Source organism: Pinus tabuliformis, chromosome Q, assembly GCF_031772625.1.
Source record: "Pinus tabuliformis cultivar Carrire ecotype Pingquan chromosome Q, CPIR1, whole genome shotgun sequence".
Classification (NCBI taxonomy): domain Eukaryota; kingdom Viridiplantae; phylum Streptophyta; class Pinopsida; order Pinales; family Pinaceae; genus Pinus; species Pinus tabuliformis.
Window position 1 is genome coordinate 246,546,186 of NC_142296.1, and position 16,691 is coordinate 246,562,876.

Genomic DNA, 16,691 nt, shown 5'->3' on the forward strand with positions numbered 1-16,691 from the left:
TGTTATATTAAACCCATGTTATGTTAGGTTAGCCCGTGTTGACCTCAGATGGATTCAAGGGTGCACAACATAAAATTTCTAGGGAGTGGGGGAACTAGGGAATATTTGCTTTTGTTTTTTTTATTTATATTTTGTTTTATTGATATTTACAATATGATACTTAATATATAGTTTTTCAATTATATATATATATATATATATATACACACACACACACACACAAAGTTCTTGAATTCAATGTTTTTTTTTTAAATAATGTTATTAAAATTAAACTAGAACTTATTAAATTAATTAAATCATTTAAATATATTTACATTTAATTAAATGAAAATTAACTTAAATTAAATTTAACCTAATTAGCTAATGATTAATAAAATTTATTTACATATTGATTATTAATTTTATTTAAAATTTATAAAAATATAATAAAATATATATTTACATATTTTATGCCTAGGCAGTGAAATTTGACCAAACTTTGGCCGATGATATCTTCCAACCCTTAAGTCAAAATGAAGTGAAACTAGAACCGTTGGAAAGCTGGCAGCAAAATGAAGGCAATGAAATTGTCAAAACGCAAATCCAAGCAAAGTGAAAATCTCGCAAAACAAAGAAAACAAAGCAACTCAAGGTGTAATATCGACAAAATTCATATGGAGGGCCCCATAATTTTTGGAAAATTATGTGGAGGTGTTGTGGCCACAACAGTGACCCAACTTTATAATATAAAGTCACTTTCACTTTATAATAATTAATTATAAAAGGTACACTTTATAAAGTGTCATTGCTTAGAGGGTGTTGTTTAGACACTTCCACATGCTAGGCATCGCCAATGTGAAAGTACTTGTTCGAGCTACCATTTTCAACACTTCCTTTTAGCAAGGAAAGTACTTCGAGAAGAACCTCCTCTTGGATCACTCACTCCCTATGCTGTTGTAGCTGCTCCCTCTGAACTGGAAGATCCTCCTGCTACCTGCACTCTACTCAGATTTAGTAACGTTTCTTCCTCATCCTCCAATGTCATCTCATACCAACTCAGTCTGCTGACAGATCTAGACGAAGTCTCTTGCCTACCACTCTTTGTCACTGACACTGAATCCAAGATCCTCTTGGATCCATCCACAAGCTGCCCTTGAAATCGGTAAGACTCCTCTCTGATGCCAATCACTAATACTGCATCCAAGGTCTCTCCCTCTAAACATAGAAGCACCTATCCATCCTGGAACGAAACTCTATATCCATCAATCCTGGGACAAATAACATCCCTGATACGTCCAAAAATCTTCCCAACTCTCTTTGAAATATCACACATACAACTCCCTTTACTGCATCCGTGGTACTAGTCCTGCAAGTCACACTACAATCTAAGTCCGCCTTTGAAACACTGCAGAACAATGAGCTCATCCCTGTGATGTGACTGGACCCTGCACTGTCCACTAGCCATAACCCACTGTCCTCATACATAACAATACCACTTCTTGAAATACAGGTGAAAAGAGAAGACTCTTTCTCAAATCTCTTAGCAAAGTCATCAATCTTAGTTGATGTTGCTTCTGCTTCCTGTGTTGCTTTCCTCTTCTTCTTGTACGGACACTGGCTTGCATAGTGATCAGTCTTTTGACATGCAAAGCATTTCACTTTGCTCATGTACTTCTCAAAATAGATCCCCTACTTTCTTTAACCTTACCTTTTCCTCATCATGTTGGCCTGCATTTTTGGAATCTCTCCTTGTCTCTTCCTGCATGAAATCATCCCACAATCTTTCCCAACTGGGAATATTTCCCGTGCAACAATCCCATCAACAAAGACATCCCATTTCTTAGGAAAACCACTCAAGGTTGATCTCACCAACTCTGAACTCTGAATAGTTTCCCCCACTGTTGCCAACTCATCTCTAATCTGTGTGATCTTGGTGAGGTATGATGCAATTGTGTTAGTTTCAGACATCTTGGTACTTCTTAGTTTTTCCCGTAATACCATCTTCCTATTTTCATTGGAACTTTGGTATAACTTAGTTAAGGCTCCCCACATATCAAAATCATTAGCCTTACCTGTAACATGAGGAATGACATGGTCTTTAATGGAATCAAGAAGAATCCTCTTAGCTTTAACATTCTTCTTGCTATATTATGCTAAAATTGGGCCTGTACGAACAACGATATACTTCTCAACAATGTCCCACAACTCTTGTTCCTCCAACAACAAAACTATCCTCTCTTTCCAAAGACTAAAATTAATTGTCCCATCCAACCTATCGTCAAATCTCAACCCAGTAGCCATGACCTACCCAACTGACCAACAATAAACTGACCAATAGTACTCTTCCCTTCACTTTCCAAATAGAGCCCCTATAATATCCTTGTGCCAAAATCTGTCCACTGGACCTCAAAGCCCTAGCTCTGATACCATGTAAGTTTTTAACTTACTCAATCGACGATTTTAATTTTCCCTAAGTTTATCACAGTTTACTGCTCACATATGTAGAAGCTGAACTTAGAACAAAAAATACCATTGAATCTCTTACTTCACTCTTGAACTTATGAACAACAACAAACCATAAATGTAGACACAAAAATTTAGGGCAAAGCCCTTGGAAAAACCCTGAAGGGAAAACCAATAGAGAAGAGAGATTTTATTATCTATGTGTGCTCATAAATATAAACAAAGATTACAACAATTGTCCAGTATTAAATATGGCACTTATCTCATCAATTGAACCCACAGAAAACCTTGAAAACTATGCTTGTTTCTCCTCTTCGAAATTTGTGCAATGTTTCTCCTCAAAGTCTATGCCAATAGATTTTCGTATGGTCATACGACTATACAACTAGACAATAGCAATAAATACTGCTTGAATTGTGTACCCAATCTTATACTTATATAGAACAATACCGATTTAATCACAATAGATTGCCTTGTAAATTGAGCCAACTCTTGCCCTCGATTTTTGTGCCTTCTTTCTATTGTACGACCAACAATAAATGCTTGTACAACTTGCACTGATATTTGTATGGTTTTGTCCATTGAATGTTGTACTTTGTCCTTTGGATGCGTGCACCAACTCCCTTGGTATTTGCACCAAGTTTCGCTGCCTCTTCTATCTTTCTTCAGCCTCACAAATATCTCTCTCTTACTTCATTAAATGCTCATAATGAAGTCAAAAAATGTGTACCTTCACCCTCATAAATGTCCTTTTATAAAATACCATAATGATTTTACCCTAACCTTAGGTCTCAACGATCTAGATTCACTCTTGGTCCACAAGATCAATATACGTGACTTAATCTCTTGTTGAGATCACTTAAATCACTTAAGTGACTCAATTTTATAATATAAAGTTACTTTCACTTTATAATCATAAATTATAAAAGGTACACTTTATAAAATCACTTTGTAAATCATTGTCACTTAGAGGGTGTTGCTCGGACTCTTTCACATGCTTGGAACCACCAATGTGGAAGTACCTGTCTGAGCTACCATTTTCAAGAAGATCGTAAACAAGCCTCTTCTACAATATGACCTACTTCAAAGTAGCTGTTTGTGATGCACTAATTCTCTCATTTGTCTAGTGCCTTATGACTCCATTAGGCCATATCGCTGATAGGCACTCATCTCTTTTCATTCCTTGTTTTCTCTTCATATCCTATCTTGGCCTTGCCCCATTTCTATTGTCATCCCATTTCATATACTACAACTACCATTTGATTTTCTTAGGCTAACTCTTCATTAAATCACCTTGTATCCCCACTGTAGAGCCTGGCGATCTTACCTTTTAGGGAAGCCTCCTTGATTTGGAGATGAAAGCTAAAGAGACAAAAAAAGCTATTGGCACGACAATGGGTAGCCTTCCTACATCGCTCAAACTAGCTGTTTGATGCTTGGGACTTTACATCATGTGGGGTGTTAGATTTTGTTGTAGCACGAAGTAACCTCAAAAGCTAACAATTTCTTGGACAACTTAGTTAGCTAGTATTTGCAACACCTCAAATGGCTTCTACTTATTTGTTTTAGAGCTTCACAGGTTATTTATTAGGGTTATGAGTTACATCAACCTGAAATTGAATTCTTTTGTCCAAAACATTCAGTCAAATTCCTTCCTTACTTTGTGAATTTGCCTACAAGTCATATGTTAGTGCAAAGTTACAAAAGTTGACAACCATTGAAACCTCATAATGATCATTATTTGATAATGCAAATTTCTTATTGTTGCCCAATCAATTATTTATTAATTGGCTTTTGTTCAGTGAGTGTCTTGTTAATCTTTGTCGGAAGTTGATCGAAGCAATAAGATGATCATCATTAGACAAAATGATTTTAATTTGGGTGACATGGTAATCATCTATCTCTGCTCATATAAAGTAGTAGGGTAGCACAATACTCCAACCAAAGCAATCAATAAGGAAATTTTGAGGTAAAAAATGGGCCTCAAAACAAGAAGTGTACTAACAAAATCAACTTTAAAGGGAACCAATAAGATTCAAGATGATGATGTCACAAAGGGTAAATATTTTTGGAAGGAAAAGAAGAAAACTACTTTTTTAAATTGTATTTTCGGCTTATCTCCATATATGTTCACTCAAATGTCAAGTGTAGATAGCTATTAGATGTGGAATTAAATTCCTCCACATCCAAGAAGTACCACTCTGCATACTTTTGAGTAGACACACACCGGAAAACTTGAAAATACATGCAAGAAAGCATGCATGAAGGAAAACGAGGTTTCTTTCATGTATTTTCATTTTTTTCCAGTGTGGGTCTACTCAAAAGTATGCAGAATGGGTAGTTGTTGGATGTGAAATTTAATTCTGCATCTAACGACTGTCTACACTTGATATTTGAGTAAATCTATAACGAGATAAGCTAAAAATACAATACAAGTAGTTTTCTTTCTTCCTCTTAAACTTTATAACTCTTGTTTTATTATTTTCCTTAGGGGCCCCAGTATAGACCTCAAAATTGCCCTAATGAGAAATCCTACGATGTTAGAGCTAAAGGTTACAAAACAATTTATGCTTTGGTCATTCTCAATAAGAGAAATCCCCAAGATGTTTTCCATGTCTCTTTTTTGAGAATAAAAAGCAACGGTATTCCTCAATCAAAGATGTGTCAATTTGATGAAGATTGTAGGTTAGTACTTCAACTTAAAGGCATACTAGAAACAAAATTTAGGAACCCATGAAATAAACAAATTCAAGTATGCAAAATGACTCTTTTGGAGGAATTAACTTAGCAACGTCCAAAGTTCAAACTTGCCCCCACTTCAAGGACAAAGGTTCTTTAGGGTGATGGCATATTGTTCACTAAAAGTGACCAACATGTTTTTTCACTTAAAGCGGGATTTATATGCCTTTTATATGTTATATTTTTATTAAATACATTAAAGGGTAAACTAACCTTAGTAACCGTAAATGTTAGTGTAAAGCTTTATTTTACGTTAATAAACTAGTCTTAAATAGCTTTAAGTGTGACTTAATAAATTTGAATATGGTTAACCCTCTTGATTAATCTTTAAAACACCTTAATTAGATTTAAGTAAATGAACGATACCCCAAACTATAGGGTGCCCACCTATCCTTTTTGACTAAATTAAAATGCCTTTTTGGACTAGTTATGTCCTAAATGAGCGATATTTTCTGTTGTCCATATAAGGTGTATTTAACCACTGTTACATCAACTTTCATAGTGTTAACTATCAAAATAACATTTATGGAGAGTCTTTTCTTTTAGTTAGGTTCATAGGCACAATTGATGTTTCTTGTCGGTGTGCAAGTGCTCATTTTTTTTCTCATCTCAAAAAACTTTGGAACCAAAACTATATTGAATGCAAACAGCCTGGATAATAGAGTACTCTGCTTATGTAAGTGTATGCTGTAACTATAACTGTATTCGAACACAACCCAAGCACCAACTCTTATCAACTCAATCTCAATATGTTGGGGAAACTCATAACACAAGTTTAGACCACAAAGTTGGGATTTTGAAAATAGATTAGCCTTTTTTTTCCTTTTTAGGGTTTGTTCAAGTGGCTTGAGTGGATATTTAAAGAAAATATGTTTGTAGGGTTTTCCTTTTAAATAAATACTCGTCTTTCTGAGAGTCAAGGTTATTTTCGTAGAATTGAAAGATGATAGAAAGACTCATAATTTGAAAATCTTAATGAGTGACCCAAATGGCTCCTGATATTAAGTAGGTTGTATACAAGTACAGACATTGCTGCTTTTTATTTGGGCTTGCACCTACAACTTTGGCAATTGCTAGCTATAAATAAGCTTACAAGAAGTAATGTTACTGAAGAATCAGGATTGCTGTGTGTGTGTGTGTGTTTTATTTTCTATATTACAATTTCCACTTGAGTCAGATTAGTTGTGTAAGCTATCGCAAAACATTTAAATCTCTATTGTAAAGGATTGTGTTTTGCTGTGGCCTTTCTTTTCAGAACTTATTAAAAGCAGATAAGTGATAACCAACCCTTCCAAAGCAAATGTAGATATATTATTTGAATGCTCTTTTTGTTTTTTGTCTTTTATTCTAAAGGAAAAGAAATAGAAGAGATTTGAAACTACTGTACTTACATGCTATAATGCTTTCCTAAAGGCTTAACATTCAACAGTGAAATGCCTTTCTATACATACTTATTTCCTTTCCCATTAGTGGTATTCACATCTTGCCAAAATTGGCGTTTAAAGATATGAAAATGTAGAAATTACGATGTAGATTTGCAACTGCTCATGAAGGTTTAATCAAAATCACGAGACACAAACCTACTCTACTGTTCTGCGGAAAGTAATTCACAATCTAGAACAAAATTTTTAGACATGCAATAAGAAATAACACACATACAACAAGTATTTTTCCCGGGGAAAGCAAATTCCTAAAAAGCCCAATGCCTGCTTGCAATAAATCTGATGAATAGAGATGTATTACAATTGCTTTGCTTAATTGACCACAACCTGCAAGTGCATAACCTATCCCTCTGCTCACTGAAAGGCTCTGACCCAAACTTAGTCAAATTTTGCCTCTACTTGAGCTCCTATTTCCTTGTGCCGTGATCATCTGACTGCATGCAACACTTGTACACTCAAGACTAGTCTACAACTAAGGTTACATTGCCTTTGAATCTCCACCAAGCCTGGGGAACTCAAATTCTCTGCATGCAATAGCTATTTTGGTCTGTTTGATCAGTTAATTGGATGATCATTGAGTTTGACTGAAGTCCCACTGCTTAAGTGACCACCTACTAGTTCCTCCAAAAGTTGGAACTAGTTTAACTGAAAGCAACCTGAGATAACTGACCTTGATTGCTACAAATTAGCAATCACATTTGCTGGATTGAACTCTAACTCCTCCAACTCGAATTTATTGAGTAAACTAGGTGACACAAGCCATGTCACACAAGTTAACGTCATCCAAGTTGTCTGCTAATATGGAAATTCGATTTTCTCAATTTAATCAAGGCAAAATGAAATTGAGAATTTCTTGCTACATTTTTCAACAAAAAGTGTCAACTCAAGTTTAGTTTAATGTTTTCCTTTGTGTTCTTTACAATTGTTCATAGAATATAGAATTGGTGGTGATGATGAAAAATTAAGAAAAACATTTTCATACACTTATCGTACAATTTAACTCTTTTAAATTTTTGGGGAACTTATCATCAGACAATGTATCTCTTCATTGAAAAGTTATGCCTCATTAATAATGGGTCAGAGAAGAAACTCATATTGTTTAAATATTGGTGAGTGGATAGATATCTTTGAATTGCAAGTTAAGAGAGATTATGTGTTTTTCCATTTGGCAGGATTTTGGAGGAAAATAAGGCCAACGGATTTGAGGATATCGTCGACATGTATCTAGGACATTTACAGGTGACATGCTTTTAAATTGAGATGGTCAATTTCATTTGGTTCCTACGCAAGCTATCCCTGCTTAAATTTTATTAGATAAGTTGAAAGATGGTATGGGTTGTACTCATAAGAGGTAGTATCTTGATCTTTTGTTGATGGATAGGATGAGCAACAGTGGATTAGAAGTTACTGGTTTCCCATCAAAGTAAAACATAATGGAATGAGGAAGAGAGTTAACAATTGAACCTTGATATCAAATTATTGATACATATTCGATCCAAGGTTTGATTGTTATTATGATGTGTTCCTGCACATTTGCTATTTGAAGACCTTTGTTACCACCATTTCAAAGTTTTCTCTCGATCTCTCCGAACCCCCCCAAGGCCCTAAAAGTTTCCTGTTACTTTCTTTATCTTTTGTATTCTATCCCTTATCACTAAGAAGCAAAATTGGTTAATTCCCACTCAAATGGTTTCCCTTCTTAGTAACTGTAGATCTGGGTATTGGCTCCCTGTTCAAAATATTGGCCACACAGAAATCTATGGAATGGTTGATGCACTAGAAATAAATGGGTGCTCATTACTGAAGGTCCCATCAATTTTTATTACACCATAAACTTATAATGTAGGTTGTAATCAAGGACAAAAGACCCTTGAATTATGCAAATTATGCACAATGATTGCTAAGGAGGGAAAATGAACAAGAGACCCGAGGGTTGAAAGGTCAGGGGAGTGAGTGTTTGCGATGGGTGGCAAGGCTTAGTGGTGAATAAATATTTCCCAATAAAATAACCCTTTGGCCACGGGGACAGGTTTCTTCAATTTTCATCATCTTCCTTCATTATGTTCCTTTCTAGATTGATTCAATATATTCCTTTGTTTCTTTCCTCGTGGGGGGTGATGGATGAGCAGAGAAACAAGGGGATTTGCTGCTGCAGTAGGTGCTTGTACCAGTTCCTTTGGAGCATGACATTGGCAGGGAGAACTCTGGTTGTCCAAGTCTTTGTAGATTAAGAGAGGAGACTAGCCTTGGGAAGGTGGTTTCCAGCAAGGAGCCATAGACAATGTCAACAAGGATGTCTGCATGCTAGCTAATTGCATTGTTGTTTCTGTGCTTAGTTGAGTCCAACATGGTTACTGGGATTGGAATAGCCTGTTACCTAGATCGAGTAATCCTAGTATGGTCTTGGAATTAGTATTCCAACAATTGCTTAGGATTTGCATATGTGGGAGATGCTCTTTTCACACTATGACCCTCAGGTTGGGTGGTTCTGTGATGTGTCACGTGTGATGGACCTAGCTGGGTTCTTTTCGCTTGTGTAGCCATTTGATATTGCTTAGTTAGCAAGGGTTTTTGTTATGTATTAACTGTTATTGGCCCAACAAATTGCTTGGGGGTTGGGAATAGAGTCAGTTTCCTTTGTCACATGTAGGGCCTTAGCTCGGAGGTGGCTTTGCAGCATGCAATACTATGGTGGGGTGGTAAATTGTCCAAATTGGATTGTTGTGTAAAAAATGATATAACCCAAAGATAGTATTGATTTCGCGCATAATGTATTATTGCTTTATATGCCTAAATGATATAAGTTACAGTTGTAATATGTTTTAATGCAAAATTTATTAGGATTTGTTTTGTACATTTTCAGATTCAGTCATTTTTACTCTTATGCATCTTAGTATGGTTGAAATCTGCAGTTGCAAGAAGTTACATTAGGCTAGTTAATAGCTTTATATGAGCAGGATTCATGCCCATGCTTTCTGCTGCTGAGAAAAGTTTTCAAGAGAGTCCATTGAAGAAGAAATGACAGATCTGCACCTTGATTTTAAGGAAAGGCAAATTATAGTGCATTATAGAGTAGTATTTGAGTTTCTGGTTGAGCTCTGTAACCTCAAGAATGGGTCGACCTGGGCAGAAATGAGGAAGAAGCTCCTTCAGAAAAGGCAAAATAGTGAGCAAAAAATTTTCCACTTTTATTTTGGGGTTGCATGTCTCATATCTGTTGTTGCATAACAAATTTCATCTGAATGTTAAAGTAAGTTTGTTGTTACCTAGATCCAGCCATGGACAGATGCATCAGGTCACAAGAAGCAACAACTCTAATGGTTACTGGTTGGAGGCTTGGATATGCAAGAAGAATTCAAGTTTGAGGCTAAAAAATGACTAAGTCCTGTGTGGTTGAGGAAATCCCAATAAGAATTTCGTGGAAGGCATCTTGCCAAAAAGAATCCTGAGCAACAAAACTTGAGTGCAGATTTGGAATTTAAGGTCATCAAGACGTTTACATGATGTGGAGGAAAGTTAAAGGATAATGTAGGATTTTGCACTGTTAGAAAATTTCAAGTACTGCATTGCTGGGAAATGGTCCTTTGGGTTTTTGGAGTCAACATGATTAACCAAAGTGATGGCAACACAAACTTGATGAAGGAAGAGATGTGATACCCCGAATTTTGACCCTGAGCTAAAATGTCCTAGAGTCTTGACATTGTATTTTGAATAATGGGTGCTAATTAACTATGTTCCACCAAGTTTCTGGGACGGGGGCATGGGAGCGGGGAGACGCACAAGGGGACATGTGGGACTCGGGAGAACCCCCAAATTTTATGAAAATTCAGGGGGGATAGGGGGACATCGGTGCCCTTAGCATAAGGGTCCTTGTCTCTAAAATTATCAAATATAAAAGTAGTAATTGATAAAATCCCAACAGTAACAATTCATCCTAAGCAAATTCATCATAGTGCAATCCAGTGGAAATGCTGTAATCCTGCCAATCCTGAAAACTATTAAGTCTGCTGAATTCTGAATGGGATATGAAATTCTACTTTCTCCATATGAAGTCTGATGAGGTTGGAACCACTCTCAAACATCCTGAAACAGTTAATGGTAATGCTAAAAATTTAGGTAAAGGGAAAGTGACTTTCCCTTTACTTTAAGAACATAATATTACCATTAATTACCAAGGTCCTATACTCCTCAAAGCTCTATCCCTGATATTTTTTTCTATCTTCATGGGTTACTAGACAAAAAAATTTGGGAAGGAGCGCTGAGATGTCCTGCTTCTGGGGGAGGCGGGGCACCCAGATATTCCCCTTTTGTTGGAACACATCCCCCCACACTAGGGAAGCATTTCCCCATGTGTTTCCCCAAGTTGCCCACAACGGGGGACATTGGAAACATTTCCCAAGGCGTCCCCTTGTCCCCCGAGCGTGGGAAACATGGTGGGTGCCACCCCACCCTGGGGGACATGAACCCGTGGAACACTGCTAATTAATCAATTCCCACAATTTATGGTTATTTCATAAAGCAAAAACTCATGATATATGATGTAATAAAAGACAGGTTGGATCCTACCTATTTTGGAGGATGATTGGCATTGAAAATAAGTTGGGGACTTTGTTGGAACGATAGGCACCAGTCCCAATCTTCGTGGAGTTAAACTAGCAGAGAGGACTTGTATCTTTCATCTGGTTGGGTCCGACATAGAGGGCCTAACACTGTGGGCAGGAAGGGCTTCCTCTGAATTGACTGAGTGGCTGGCTGCTGGACCCAACATGGTTATTTTGGATTGTTTAACCATTTGGTATCACTCAGCCAATGAGAGTTTCTGTTATGTATTAAATTTTAATTGATATTTGGCACAACATAATGCTTCGGGATTGGAAATAAGAGTGAGTTCCTTATCACATGTAGGCAGCTCAAGGATGGCTCTGCAATATGCAAGCCAACGACTGGCTGGAAAATCCTCCAAAGTGAATCAAAGTGCTGAATATTAATGCAAAGATAAGTATTGGTGTCTTACAATTGCCTCAATGAATAAACTGAAATTATATTATGCTTTAATTGTAGATTGGTTATGATTTGCTGTGTGCATGTTCAGATCTAGACATTTTCATTTTCATGCATCTAAGCGTGGTTTGAATATGTAGTTGCATGTAGTTACAATGTGGCAGTAAATGGCATTATATGAGCAAAATTCTTGCCCACACGTTTTTGTTGTGTTTGAAGAATTTCTGCTGCTAAGTTTTCACAAGAGCCCATTAGAGAATAAATGACAGATCTACACTTTTTATCCAAGGAAGGGCAATGGGTGCATCACAGAATGGTAACAGAGACTCTGGTTGGAGTTTGTGGCCTCATGAATGGGCTGACCCTTGTATAAATGAAGAAGGTGCTTCAGAAAAGGCTATAAGGAGAGCATAAAATTTGCCACCTTTTCTTTGGGAGTTTCACATTAAAATCAAGATGAGTGATGAAGACATTTTCTCGTTGTTGCCTAGACCTGCCTGTGAACATATACAAATGGGTAATGAGATGAAATTCAAATAACTCCATTTCTTATTGAAGCCTTGAATCTGCGAGAAGAAATTAACTTGAGGCCAAAAAATGGTGATGTCACTTGTGGTTGTAGAAATCCCCTATTGGAATTTCGAGGAAGGTATCTTGCCAGAAAGAACTCGTACCAACAGAACTTGTGTAGATCTGAACATATTATCAACATGGCATTAGCGCGACATAAGCCTGAAATGCAGGGAAACTGTAGGAAAAAGTAGGAAATGCATCTAAGTCCAACACCATTCCTAGTGTTTGGTTGAGTATTAACACTCCAGTACTAAAGATGAAATGTAATAAAGCCTGTTATTTTAATAAAAATATATAAGGTTATTTTGTTAGAAGGTGGTTAGGAAAATTAGGTAGTACAACTATCCAGTTGATATAATACAGGGGACCCCCTTATTATATACAATGGTTCCTTCATTTTTTTTTTTCACTATTGGTTCACGGATACCCATGGTTAGTGGGTCTGCTACGTCCAGGATCGAACAACGCTAGGGTGGACCCCACCCGAAGGGGGTCACACCCCTCGGCCTATTGACTGCCCTGACCCCAAGAGCTTTCGGGTTTCGACCCTGTGACCTCCCATTGGCAAGGCCCCGGCTTGACCGATTGAGCTAACCCTTGGGGCTCAATGGTTCCTTCATTATAAAGTACTTGTATTTATTTAAGTCTTCATTATAATTTATTATAACTTCTTTATAAAGTGTTGCAAGGTTTAAAGTTGGAAAAAGTGAATAGGTAAATTAAAAGGAACGCTTCACCAAGCTCTGGTGCATGGGAACAATTGCAATAGGAGAACTCAACCTAGCCTTATCAGTAATTCAGGAGAGTTCATCAAAGCAACTTGGTGATGACTATTAAACACTTGACTTGCTAAATCAGGTTTGGGAAACCCAAGGTTAGATCTACTTGCGAGTGGGCTGACTTGTAAAATCAGGCTTCCACGTGTTGGATCTCCTTGCAGTTATCCTTGTCTTTGCTAGGACAAAGGCTTGGAGGAAGAATTTCACATCAGATTAGGTGCAATCTCTCTTTAATTTGCATTAACGCAAGAGACAACCTAACTAATTCTAAAATCAACCAAGAGGCAATTCATCACACCTTATATTTGCATTGTGTACTTGATTGAGATGTTATTGCTTTTGTTCTACAAGAGTGTTTACAAATTGGCAAATTCTTATTTCAAAGCACTTTGTTTCAAGCACCTTTTATTTCAAAGATCTCCTTTTCAAGTACTTTACTTTCAATTCTTTTCATTTCCATGTACTTTATTTCTTGCAAGCATCTATTTGGATTATTGGCACTGGTCTCTTTATTGATCATACTTTTACATTGCTTAAATATTTCATTCATTGGTTTGACACTCTTATATATGTTTTGTCATGAATGATATGTGATGCTTATGTACTTGCAAAATCATTATTATTTTGAAGCACATGTGATGGTCTATCTTGTTAATGGTGAATTGCAAATTGGTTTAAACTTTAAACCATATTAACTCCTAGAACTTGTTTAGCACAACACTAACTTGCTAGCTTGAAGCTAGCCAAATCTTAGACAACTTTAGGGTCCACCCCCCTTGGCTTCATTAAGAGTGAGCCTAAACAGAGGGTTTGAGAATTGAGTGATAGCCTCAACTCGAAACTTGCCCCCAAGGCCACACCAAGTGGAGTTAAGGACTTTCTCCACGATAATTCTAGGTGTGGGGGTTAATGCGACAACAGGTTCCAAGTGTGTTGAAAAGCCTTATGTAGCAGAAAAAAATCAACATTGTTGAGTACAAGTTGCCATGTGGGTTGACCTTCTCTTTGAATATATAAGCCTAAGTAGTGACAATTGAAGAGTGAATGACAAGAGTTGAGGAAGTTGAAGTGCGAGATGGGTAGACCTCTTTTTGATCCAATAAAAAGAATTGACATGTAGGAGATCAAGTCTAAAGAGCCAAGTGAAGAAGCCTAGTTGAAGAACATAAAGTTAAGGTTTAGAGGTCAAGTGGCTATGATCAAGCTTAAAGGCGCAAACTTGAGGGTTGCATGGTTAGATGACAACTCACTCAAGAATTTGTTCAGGTCTAGCAGTTATTAATGACAAATCCAAGGAACAACTTGGATACATAGGTTGGTGCTAACTGTTTGTTGAGTTGGTGCTTCGCTGTGGGGGTTGGTGTCCCCTGTAGGTTTGTGCCTACATTTGCTAAGTTGGCACTCAACTAGGGGAATGCAATCTCTTGTAGGTTGGTGCCTGCGAAAGTTGTAAGTTGGTGCTTTGTACAAGGAAGTTCACAGTTTACACGAAAAAATTATATAAGTGTTACTTATGTAAAGATCCGTGTTTCATGATTTATGTGCATCAAATGTTTTAAAAGATAGAAATGGTTAAAAGTAATGAAATACTAATTCACCCTTCTCAATATTTCCAACATCTTATCCATGCACGCACTAATATACATGCATCCCCCTTGATGTGGCCACTTGTCACCCTTAGGAACTGCCACATGTCACTCCCAGACCTCACCACATCATCATCACAATTTGCCATGTGTCACCCTAATATAAATAGACATTCCAAAAATAGCAGTACCCCCAAAAATGGGAAAAAATAGAAAATGTCCAGTACTGCTAGGGGAACCTTACTAAATTTAGCATGCATAACAATAGGTATTTACTATTACTAAACATAGAAAACCCTTGCATGTCCATGAAACTATACTCGCCAGACTCAATTTTCAGTAAGGAGTTTGAATATGTGATCATAAACAACATGCAAGCACTTTTAATAAAACTACTAAAAATCGACAGTGTCATGCATATCGTGTGGAAAAGGCTTATCGGACTCAGGATCTCCCAAGGACTCCAAATATACCATCCTCATCATGCGGGCCTCCAAACCCTATTTCCTAAAATGTAGGAACACTACCAAAAATATTAACTCTCTCCAATCTGATAGAAAACCTGTGTAATATCTGCTTCTAAATTAAGATCACATCACTGAACCAATCCCATACATGAACTCTATGGCCACATCCTTGACTCAAGGAAAGTTTACTTTGGAAATGCCTTTGAATGCTAGTTTAAGAAAATGCGTTGGCCCTTAACCCTCCAGATTTGTAAGGAGGAAAATCTTGGGGTTAACAGGACTGCATAGATCAATGACAAACAAGGTATTGCTATTCGATAATCACAAAGAAACTGAAAGGGATTTCAAGCAAGAAAGCTAAGTATCTTTTGTTTGCCATTTATTAAACCATTTTTTTTTTTGAAAAAGAGAGAAATACTTGGACATTTGTAGTTTTAAAAGATGAGGGAGGTTATTTTGGTCCGATTTGAATCCAAGTTAGAGTTCCTAAAAATAAAGAAAAGACTTCAGAAGATCAAAACGAAAAAGAAAAATAAAGAATGAAAAAAAGGGAAAAGTTTAAGTGGGTAACTGCCAAACCATATTGTTCTGTAAGATGCCCAACAAACCAACATATGGGCTACTATATGATTTTCCAATCCATAAGACATGGATCAACGAACATATAGCAGTGTATGGACACTACAACCCAAACACCATACATTCCACGCTGTGAAGTAGGGGTACCCGAACCCAGGGGTGGGGTTCTCGTACATGTACTTGATTCACGCACCTAAGCACCAGAAATTGGTTAGTTTCTTTTCAAACACGCCCTTCTGAACTCGGTTCAGGAATGGAGAACCCAATACTTTGAAAATAAAAAATGGGTTCTTTCCTTATGACGAGTACTTGATACCTCGTAAAAGGGTGCATGGTTCCTTGACTACTTGGGTAGGTAGCTAGTTCCTCAGCTTGTGAGAGGGATTGGAGCACATATGCTTCCATCCATTTAGGGAAGAGAAACATGTTGGGATCAAATAAGGTTGAGAACTTAGTCTACATTCATAGCACACTTAGTCTCATATCTTGGAAAGACCCAGGGTACAAGGTGTTAGAAAATCAGAAAGGTAATTGTTTTTCTTATATCTTTTAGTTCATCAAGCAATTACCAAAACAATAGCACAAAGACACTAGATATAGGCAGACAACCAGGGCAAAACCCTATCTAGGGAAAAACCTAGTTAACAACTCTTCCTTAATAACTTCTTTGAGATAATCCAAGACCCTTGACCCAGACCTAGGCTTCCTCCACACCAAGTCAACCATTTCTTCCTTCTTGCAGATGATGACCCTTCAATAGCAACTTTGACCTAGCAGTAGCAACTTGCAGTAGCAGCTTCGACCCAGCAACTGGCATCAACAACAACAACAACAACTTCGAATAGACAAGAAAAACTTCGATTTCCTAGAGGAATCAACCTAAGAGAGAGAGAGAGAGAGAGCCCAAAATATCGATTTTCTTCTTTTCTTCCTCTTTCTCCAGTTTCGCACTCCTTTTGCCTTCCTTACTTCTCACTTTTCCAACTCTTTCTTCTGGATATTGAACTTGCTTGAGAGAAGTGAATTGCTCCAAATGAGTTCGAACTGCTCCAATATATAAGCTTCTGGTGGGGTCGAAGTTTG

The 16,691-nt window shown here is 37.2% G+C and overlaps 1 protein-coding gene across 3 annotated transcripts in view; it reads left to right on the top strand.

Moving 5' to 3' along the window:
* Positions 1-16,691, top strand: part of LOC149219109 (uncharacterized) — a 174,009-nt gene that overhangs the window by 111,083 nt on the left and 46,235 nt on the right. For all 3 annotated transcript variants that reach the window (XR_016249215.1, XM_089384266.1, XM_089384267.1), the window contains exon 7: positions 7,796-7,862. Coding sequence is in view for 2 of the 3 variants with exons in the window: in XM_089384266.1 (XP_089240392.1) it covers positions 7,796-7,862 (67 nt within the window). In the remaining variant the exon portion in view is untranslated. The remainder of the gene's footprint in view (positions 1-7,795; positions 7,863-16,691) is intronic.